The sequence below is a fragment of the Malus domestica genome, chromosome 15, assembly GCF_042453785.1.
Source record: "Malus domestica chromosome 15, GDT2T_hap1".
Taxonomy (NCBI): Eukaryota; Viridiplantae; Streptophyta; class Magnoliopsida; order Rosales; family Rosaceae; genus Malus; species Malus domestica.
The window spans coordinates 21,478,175-21,488,964 of record NC_091675.1 but is presented as its reverse complement, the minus strand read 5'-3'; the positions used below and the strand labels follow the sequence as shown (position 1 = coordinate 21,488,964).

The following is a 10,790-nucleotide window of genomic DNA, read 5'->3' as shown; positions in this document are numbered from 1 at the left end:
ATAATCACAAACAATGCATCCATTATCATCAATATATACTCACTTGAAGCTTACCTGGGCGTCCGCAGCATCAAGCAACAATATGCATATCTATACTAATGCATACTTTAAAGCATAATGCAATTGACATGCCATTTAAAACGTAAATCCTTTTAAACAATTTCTGGGAAAATGTAAAGTATATATGCGTATATAGAAAACCAAAAACCCATTCACTGGTATGTAGCAGAGTCGTAACCCCTGAGTCTCGCCTAGCTACGCTCGTCCTCTGGAAACGTCTCACTATATGCAAAATAACTAAATTAACGTTAATTCGAAAGTACATAACCAAAACCGTGTAATAACTTCTCATATGTTGCTCAATTTGGGTGTTTGAACATACCATCATGGCCTACTCAACACCATAAACATCCTCATATTCTTAGAAAAAATTTTCGATGACTCATGTGTCAGCCAAGGCACGGCCACACGCGCCGGCCTCGTGCAGGCATGTGCCTGGCACATCGACAAAATCCCTAACGGCGTTAGGGAATATTCCGTTAAATAGAAGCATATAACGTTATATTTACCTGACGCCGTTAGTATATTCTGTCAAAGTTGATGGAATATTCTTTTTTCTTCTCCAGTGGTTCGCCAGAGTCCGACACCGATGCCTCTGCGTCGCTAGTTTCTGGAAAAATCTAAAACTTCAATATCTCTCTCATTTCTCAACCAAAATTCACGAATTTCATATGGATTTGAAGCTCTTGAAGTATAGAACACAACCATACCTATTTGAAGTCCTAAAACCGACAAAAAGTGGTCGGAAAAATCTTTAAAACCTCCGGCTAAACCTGTAACTCAGTGAATCCTTTTATCCCGACGTTCTGTCTACTTCAAAACTAACCTAGGGTCCCTTTAGAGTTGATTAGGACCCCTTTAGAACCTTAAAACCTTGTAGAACTTCGGCGATCATGTCGGAGTTAACTTCCACCTAGCCGGAGCTCATGTGTTCTCATGTTTTTTAAGTCATTTCTTCGAACCAACGGTACCATCAGACTTGTGAAGTCAAAAGGATGGTGATGATAACCTCAGTGGGTTCGATCTGTGACGTTTTGATGGTGTTTGAAGGTTGGAAGGCTTGGGTTGTACGGACGATAGAAGATTCGAGAGAAATGGTGAGGGTGAGAGTTACATACGTGTGTGTAGGTGTGTCTGTGTGGGTTACGGGATTGGGCAACATAAAAGGATCATAAGCCCTAATTGGGCTATGTGATTTAGGGCCTAACAATTGGTCCAAAAGAAATAAAACAAGCCTAAAAATTCTATTTGGTCCAAAGTTGTAGGAAAAGAAGATAATTGGTGGATAGGTTATGGACAACCCAAAATTATAACTCTACCTAATTACACCTATTTGTTCATAACTTCCTCATCACAACTCCAGTTTGAGCCTAACTCGCGTCAACGTTCTCATGACGTCACGTATAATTAAATCACGTCAACTGGAAAAATAATTAAAAACTATAAATGTACATCCACATCACTAAGCCTCGAGGGCATTATCGTCACTTTACATACTCAGGGATAAAATATATACCGTAAATTGGAACAGGTCGTCATAGTTTGTGCCGTGAGGTACCGTTTGGTACATGGGACGGGACGGAACAGAGTGGGACGAGGCGTTTCGTCTCACGTTTGGTGCGCCTAAAATAGGTGGAACGCGCTTGTAGATGCAAATTTATTCCTCCTTGAACTTGGACAAAATTGCACCTACAAAACAATTAACACCTTAGGTCAATGCCAAGAGCCTCACGCGCTCACGATGAATGGGGGGGCTTTGGCCGAAGAACCTCCGATGCCAAAGTTAGAATTTAGAGAGAAAAAGTGTTTGAGAATTCTAGAGAATTTTAGCAAGAGTTGGAAGTCCTTTTTGGGAGAGAATGGTGAGCTATATATAGGGATATGGCCGGCCCTATTAGGAGAATAGGGACCGGCCATTTAGGTATTTTTTGGGTGTAAATTGTGGTTAATTAGCCATTAATAGATTAATTAGGTAATAAATCTATTGATTGACTAATTAACATATTTTGAAAGAAATTATTTTGGGAGTTATGGAATGATTAAGATAATTAGCTAATTGATTAGCTAAAAAAGGGAAAATGAGGTAAAAAATATATGGAATGAAATAGGTTTTGGGAGTTACCTTGTAGAAGGGATTTGATGAGATAGGTTTTGAATTGTTACCTATTTTGGGCACTTTTGACTTGGTTGATGGATGATTACCCATTGCCCGCGCGTAGGAATCCCGTTATGTCTCAAAGGTATTTTTGTCCTCTTTTGTCCACAAATCCATGTGTTGCCTTGTGATTATTTTTGGCTCCACAACGCTGTTTCACGGGACGAATTTTGGGTGAATTTTCGTTCCGCCTCATCCCCTGGAACAACTCATTCCACATCCGTGGAACACAAAATTATAACCTCTCCGTCTCCTTATTCTTCCTTCTTGTTTCCATCCGAGGGCATCTTTGCTCCCTCTCCGTTATGTCCCGTCCTGTTCCGTCCCGTCCCGTCCCATTTCATTCCGTCATGTCCCGTCTGCATACCAAAAGATACCTGAAAGAAAGATCAAGAGAGAAATATAGGGGATCTGCGTGTTGGTTATCCTAGAATTAAGGTTTTGATAAATGTCTTATTTATTTGATTAATAATTAAGAAAAAAAAGTTAAATATAAGGAGATCAATGCTTCTAATGTAATTAAATTAAAAAAATGAATTAAGTTAAAAAATATATATATATTAGAGGCTTATTCATCCACCACAAATAACTAAATTTTGTAGATGTGATTTTTTTTCGCCCCAAAAAGTAGTAACACTAATAGGGGCATTTATTATTTCGCCTCTATCTATTACAATTAGTAAAGACAAATCTATATTTCTGCTCCTAATAAAGATTAACAGGGACAAATTTTTATATCTGCCTCTAATCCACCGCCCCTAACAATCACTATTCTTGTAAGTAGTATTTTTCATGCTCTCATTTTTTTTATGCATTCCTCTCTTTATTTCTATTGACTCATTCTGCTTTGAGTTGAACCAAAGACAAAAAGGGGAGTAAGAAAGTCAATTTCTTTGTGGTATTGTTACTTTAAAGTATTGTGATTTCAATTTTATCACTTTTGATTTGGTTTACTTTTGATACTAATTTTGCTCAATTTTGGCCTATTTATAGAACTTGGTGTGCACATGTGCTTCATGTTCCCTATGTATTATTAATCTTTCAGTATTAAATAACACTTAATAAGTTTAAAAAATGCAACAACAAACTCTGAAACACAATTTTTGGATAAAAAGGGACTTGGAAACAAGTTTTTGCTAGAATTTACTTAGAGTGAAACTAGCGTTACCCCAAACACAAATAAATTCAACCCAAAATAGTTTTCTAACTTTCAAGAGATTGAAGCCAATCTAGGAAGGAATGAACTACAAAATGTTAAATATCAAAGATTATAAATGTCTTTCATGATCATTTACAAAAGCATGTGAGCGAAATTTGTAAATGCCTTCTTTCAAGTAGTGATTTGCAAATCCTTCTTACATGTCTTTCAATGCTCATGAAAAGGTTTTCTAATCTCCTTCATCTAATATTTTATAGTATATTTGTTACTAATGTGATCTCAATCTCTTGAATCTTCGAAATCCCGCACCCAAACATAATTATAGGATTTAAAGCTATAAACCAAAAAACAAACTTCTTTCCATCAATAAAAATTTCTCATTTGCAAACCTTTTTTCCCTAGTGGGAACTCCATATAATATTATACTTGAAAATGTGGTAGAAAAAAATGCCTGAAAATGAATCACCTTTTTTTCTTCTTCCCACTTACAAGTTACAACATTCACACTACCAAGTTTACTAGAAAATTGGTATACCTATATGGTATTTAATTATATGTGAAGTGGTGAAGAAGTGCTTGATATCATATGTGAAGTGGTGAAGAAGTGCTTGATATCGTGGTGTTTATGTCCGCTTAAAATAATTACTGGCATGTGAACCGCTCAAAGAGGAGTAAAGAAAGTGCCAATACTTCTCAACTCTTTTCGTTTTGTTTCGGGCCTTTTATTCTCCAATATAATGCGATTTTGCAATCAGTGCTAGCTTTTCTTGCCTTCGTGGGTCTCAAGTAATAATAACCTTCTGAATTGACCAAAAAATAATTATAGCCTTCTGAAGAGTACACTTCTAATGCACATAATCATTCCCAATTTCCACAAAATAAAGTAACAAGAAACTGGGAATGCCGTAGTTGATGTATGCTATGACAAGTTTTAGTTAGAGCTTGCGTGCACGTATTTATATTTTAAGTGGCATGACCCTTAATTTGTACTCATGATAAGAGTTCGACTCTCGCTTCTATTATCTCTTAAGTCAAACAAAAACAAAGGCATAATATATCACAAGTTTATTTTTTCACCCAGAAACTTTGCTCCAATGTGTATCATACTTCACTCGTATTGATACGAAGTATTTTTATTCATACCTGACTTTTATTAAATTTTCATTATTTCTTTAGAAACCCTTATATAGCCTGATGAATTATCTTAAAAGAAAATAAATTACAGTTAAAAAGATACATATCTTTGTTCACAACGATAATTAGGTGGTCTATCTCCACCAGCTAATTAAATAGTTTGTTCTTGTTGGTTTGTGCTTAGCTATATATTATTTTCTTTTACAGGAAAATATTATTTAAAAAATAGAAATCATAATGAAACATTCTCGGTACTGTTCATTTTTAATGAAAATGATATTTTTACCTTGAAAAATCACTTATGATATTATTCACTTACACCTTTATTTTATTATTTTCATTAAAACTAAAAATTTTAAGAACTTTTCGTTAATTTTTCTTTAAAAAATCCTAGAGCATCACTCGCAAAGAATTCTTGATACTTTGGAGACTTTTGTATCCATGACAATACATGCCCAGACAAAAATGAAGCTAAATATTAATTAATTATTCCTTTATCAATTGTCAAAAACTCACTTCTTCTGTACATATCTTGGCTGCTACTTTGCCAAACTATTCGACATAGAATCAGAGTTCATTTCTCTTCTTTGGTTAAATAAAATTAACAACATTTGATAAACATTTATGATTAATTAAATACGTAATTCTTTGGAAGCATCTGAATAATACATAATTCTTAATAATAAAAAAAAAAATGAGTTTTTAGTTCTATCTATTCATCCCCTTAGGGTTAGGAAAAGGATCCTTTCCAGATCCTTTTTGTGGGGATCTTAAGGACCAATCAATCATGGTCGTTCATCGCATATCGTGTGATCAGAAATTATTTAAAATTTAAAATTGAATATAAATAGTATATAACAAAAACTAATCGCACGATGTATGATTAACGATCGTGATTGATGAATTCTTCGGATCCCTACAAAAAGGATCCAGAGAGGATCCTTTTCCCTAAGGTTATACTCTGTGGGGACCAGCATATAGCATTACACAACAACATGCGCGGTCATTCTTAAGCAATAGTGTGCAACAGCTCGAGTATGCGTTGCCCATTGTAATGGGTAAGGACTCAAAATTATTGTGGATTCTTTTAATTGATTGAGAATCAAACGACCGCATAGATTATACATAACTATTTTCCTTGTAAGCCACCATCACAAACTGCCCATCAATCATCAAAACCCCAGCAATGAAGGAAACCAGTGCCCCATCACCGTGCAAACAACACCATAAAATCCACACCCACAAAACCAAGGAATCCAATGGAAAAACACAACCCACCGGAGAGAGAGCCAATAAAGGCAAACAGGAGGAAGGAGGTGGTGCAAACACCCGAACCATAACTCTACTTACCTTCCGATAAAACCGCGACAAAATGCAGTTAAGAGATATGATTGCAGACCGTGGAAATCGTAAGGGGATGGAGCTAATTGGTCCAAAGTTCTACGGTTTTCTTGTTTCGTTTTTGTTTGTACTAGGCTCCAAAACTTGTTTTGGGCTCTTTTTTGTGTACTTTTGAGGCTTAATTTTTTTGTTCTGTACTTAAGTTGTTTTTGGACCTCTATGTAACTTTGCTTGGCCTTTGTCCTAAAATAATATTTCCAGTTTACAAAAAAAAATAAAAAACTATTTTCCTTGTTCGAGCTACATATCATTTGGCATATTAATTACTTGGCTTTTTTATACAGCAGATCACAATTTTATATATTTATGAACTATTTGCATAATTTTAATAAGGTATTTTTGCATGTACAAATAAGTTGTGATTTACAAATAAAGAAAATATATCTCTTTATTTTACATATAAGTATGACAAGCAAATTTGACCTCGACTAGTTGACTTGTATACAAGTGCACGAAACCTAAATAAAAAACGCTTTGTTTGACATGCTCTCCACTTTGTTTGAATAACAAGGCATATCTTGATGATTTCATAATATCTGTAAGCCACTTTGGACAAATTAAGTGAGGAAAATGATTATATATGGATCATACCATATAGTCAAAATAGTCCCTATCCTTTGATTGATCGGATTACTTTGTCAACATATACTTTTGTTTTTTTCCTCTCATATATATTTTTTATTTAGCTTGTGTCTTGAATTTCCTCACATATTGGTGTATCTAATATGAATGACATATGGTGGATGGTGGTTGATAGCATTGGGGAATCAAATTGGGTCAAATAAGAACAAGTCAATGAAACAATTAGGTTTCATCTCCGTCACTTTGGCAGGCTTGATTTTGATCAAGTTGGTGATACAAAATATATGTTGTTTACTTAGGATTTATATATAAATTTAGGCCAATTGGACAAAATCGAACAGCTTAATTGAGATGAGCTTATCTAGCTAGTAGCTAGGGAGTGAACAAAGCTCCATAGATTACACCGCCTTTATAGCTAGTTGAGAGAGAGAGAGAGAGAGAGTATAAGCTCTAGCTCTTCAATGGTACAAAGGACTGTCCTCAAGGTTGATACATCATGCCTAAAATGCAAGAAGAAGCTTCTCAAGGCAGTTTCTGGCCTACAAGGTAACATAATCATGTCCCCTCTTGAATCTTATTTCCTTAATTTCCCTTGGCATGGATGAATTATGCTTGTATCACTTCTTAGTTATTTAGAATAAGATTAATCACGACTTATCGTATGAACGTAGTATACAACATGTGATATTATCAGCAATTCATGCGTTCATAAACAACTACTAATCATTGATTGATAAAGGTCTCCCACAATATCAATGATTGAGAATCTCTCAAGCACGTGTGGACAACTGACCAAAATAAAACTCAACAGTTTATTAAGCATTTAAGCCTCACAACCTCAAAACCAAAAGTGTACAATAATATCTGTCATATTAATTAATCACCTCTGATCATTTCAGGTGTGGATAAAGTTGAAGTTGATGCAACCAAAGGAACTTTGACTGTAACAGGCAACTGTGATCCCTATGAAATAATTATTCGAACTAGAAAAGCTGGCAAATTTGCTGAAGTAGTGAGTATAGGGCCGCCTCCTGCTCCACCTAAACCTGCAGAAAAGAAGCCCGAAGTGAAGAAACCTGAAGAAAAAAAACCAGACCAGAAGGTCGAACACTTTCACATGCCCCATAACTGTGAAGTATGTCAAAGATTGGCCATTGTAAGGCTGGAGCCTAGTTATGATCACAACCCCTCCTGTTCTATCATGTGATGATAAAGTCAAATAACCCATGATATTGTCAAGGTCAATGATTTTGTATGATCGATCAATTTGTCAGTTTGGGTTAGAGTTTGTTAAGCTCAATCATTCGCGTGCTGATTAGTTGGAGACTTTTAATAGTTGATGGATGCATGTGAATCTCATTGTGGAAATTACATGCATGTTGAGTTAAAAATCGTTATTTTACATGAACGACTGACCTAATCATAATCTATAGAGTTATGTGAATTGTATTCATAGACAAGAATAATCATGTGTAAGAGTTAAAGCTCGTAAAAATTAGAGTGATAATGTTGATGCCATTCGTATTGTTCACACGCACACCTAATCATTTATCCCTTGTTGGTTTTTTCTTTTTTTATTGGAATGCTTGGATGGACTTGTTGATTATTGTTGCATAATGCTTTTACGTTGACGTTTCTAAATAAGCAGGGTAACTGTCAAATACCCCCTCTAACTATGACAAAGTTGCCAATTACTCATTTGAATTATTTATTTCTTTGTCGATTTACCCTCTTAATTAGTATGAAGCTGCCAATTATCACATATTGTTAGATTTTAGAAAATCTCATCCAAATTCGTAGTGGCGGAGCCATATGGAGACCAAGATGGGCACGGGCCTATCTTGAAATATTAGTTTATATACTTTATCTGTTGGTTTTGTAACTAAAGAATTTGCGGCTTGGTGGTTAAAGGGGTTTTTGTGTTCCTGCAAGTCAGGGGTTCAAAACTTGTTGGTGAACCTGCTTCAAGTTCTTTATCAGCAATTTGATTTTTTGGTTAGTTGATACAAAACAAGGTGTTGTAAAAAATTATGAGAATGATTGAATGCCCACATGGGAATAGTAGGGAATAGTTTGTTGTGTTATGTTATGTTTTTTCAAAAGTGGTTTATCACGGATGATTGTTTGGTTTGTCACAGGTGATTTTCATTCTCTATAAACTTACGGATGTGGATCTACAAATAGAGCACTCCACGAGTGATCAAGATACAACAACTGAAAGAGAAAAGAACTAAAAGCAATAATATCAGTATCCCTCCCTTCCTCTTTTTATCTGCAATCCATTTGTGTTATAGTTACGAAACAAAACAGTGTGATATTTTGCACCTACTTCACTCATGTCCTTAACAAAGGTTATCTCTCTAACTTTTGCATATTTATAACATGTTATCAGCACAACTCTCTAATCCTAAACAGTTCTCATCATCATTCGTCGAAAAATGCTTCCTCTAAGGATTTTACTATTCTTCTTCCTCATCTGCATCACCTGCTGGATGTACCATCGCGAAGAACTGCTAGCACCATGCATGCTTCTAGTTCTCAATATAACAATTACTTATATCTTTGATTTCTTGTTTGGTATAGCTCCTGATTACTAACTCATGTTTATTTATGTTAATTTTACTGCAATTGAAGATGGTGCGGTATCATCACCCATCTTGAACTGGAGATTTAATTTTATTGCAATTTTAGGTGGTGCGGTATAATTGTCCACCTTGCTCTGCATATTTAAATTTTCCTGCTGCTTGAGTGGTGCGATACAATCACCCATCTTATGCTATATTGTTTTAATGAGAGTGGTGCGGTACAATTGCCCTCCTCATTAATCATGTAAATCTCGAGCCTAAATTTTCGAGTGCTTATCATTTTGGCCCTAAAGATCAAAATGAGAACTTTGTAAGAACCAGAAGTTCTAACACTATATTCCTCCAGAATGCATATTATTGCAAGTTCTTACACATCTTATTTTTCTTTCAGAAAAGAAAATGACGAACTTAGCAAAGCTTGATTTTGTTGCCCTAGATATTAATGGGAAGAACTACCTTACCTGGGTAGTAAAGGCCAAGATCCATCTGGAGGCATGGAATCTTGGAGAAACCATCAAGGAGGAGAACAGTGCATCCTCTCAAGATCGGGCGAAGGCCATGATCTTTATCTATCGCCACCTTGATGAAGGACTGAAGAGCGAGTACTTAACGGTTGAAGATCCATTAGCCCTCTGGAAGGCATAAAGAAATAGATATAATCACCAGAAAATGGTGATTCTTCCAAGGGCTCGTTATGAGTGGACTCACGTGAAGATATAAGATTTCAAGTCGATGGTTAAGTACAATTCTTCAATGTTCAGAATTAGCCCCCAGATAAAGCTTTGTGGGGAAACCATCATTGAGGAAGATATGCTGGAAAAGACTTTCAGCACCTTTCATGCTTCCAACATGCTCATGCAGCAGCAGTATAGAGAGCAGGGCTTTACCGAGTACAACTAGCTAATATTTGTACTCATTGTGGCTGAACAAAACAATGAGCTTCTGATGAAAAATCATAAGTCCTGACTTACTGGATCAGCACCATTTCCATAAGTGAATGCTGCTTCATTTGAAGTGAATACCATTCTATCATGGCAATAATTACAAACGAGGACGTGGCCACAAGCGAGGCCGGGGGAATGGGAAAAACAAGAATCATGGTGTCTGGTTTCAAAACCAAGTTCCAAGGCATAATTTAGGCTCGAGCTTCACAAATGTAAATCACCACAAGGGAAAAGCTTATATGAATAATACTCCTAGAAATCCTAAAGTAGTTTGCCATAGGTGTGGTGGCAATGGGCACTGGGCATGTACCTATCGTACCCCAAAACATCTGGTAGACTTGTATTAAGCCTCCCTCAAGGATAAAGATGTTGAAACCAATTTTATTGACCATGCTAAACCGATGGATATACCCGATCTAGTGTTCGACTTATTAGGGCAATTGAACATAACCTACCTAGATGTCTCAGAATTTATTGTGGAAAGAGGGAATGAAGTGTATTGGTCCGATTGAATCATTTATGTTTGATGTACTCTTATTACTGAGCTTGTAGTCTAAAGATTGCATTTCAATTCAATAAAAGTGGCATTTCAATTTCCTTTTATCATGAATAAATTGTTTTTAACTGTGATTCCCTTACTCAGAGAGTATGGATAAAAATTATGGTTATTCCCAAAACAAGAGAAATGGTGGAAATATTTGTCTTGCAGACAACGTAACCACGCATACAATACTTCGAGATCGAAAATATTTCTCAAGCTTGATGCTTAC

The 10,790-nt window shown here is 35.7% G+C and overlaps 1 protein-coding gene and 1 non-coding gene across 2 annotated transcripts; both read left to right on the top strand.

The window, feature by feature from the left end:
* The first annotated feature begins 6,853 nt into the window (after positions 1-6,853).
* Positions 6,854-8,022, top strand: LOC103401130 (uncharacterized). The gene is made up of 2 exons (XR_011575745.1): positions 6,854-7,037; positions 7,391-8,022. It is a non-coding gene; the product is annotated as an uncharacterized protein (transcript).
* Positions 8,023-9,475: 1,453 nt separating this feature from the next.
* LOC139191768 (uncharacterized) lies at positions 9,476-9,976 on the top strand. The gene is made up of 2 exons (XM_070812782.1): positions 9,476-9,678; positions 9,838-9,976. The coding sequence occupies exons 1-2, from the start codon at positions 9,476-9,478 to the stop codon at positions 9,974-9,976; spliced, it is 342 nt and encodes a 113-aa protein (XP_070668883.1).
* The last annotated feature ends 814 nt before the right edge of the window (positions 9,977-10,790 follow it).

What these genes read in the sequence shown, in the direction of transcription:
- LOC139191768 (XM_070812782.1), top strand. Translation starts at nt 9,476, where the DNA reads ATGACGAACTTAGCAAAGCTTGATTTTGTTGCCCTAGATATTAATGGG. An exon ending in GATGAAGGACTGAAGAGCGA is followed by an intron (nt 9,679 to 9,837) that starts GTACTTAACGGT and finishes TTCAATGTTCAG; the next exon opens with AATTAGCCCCCAGATAAAGC.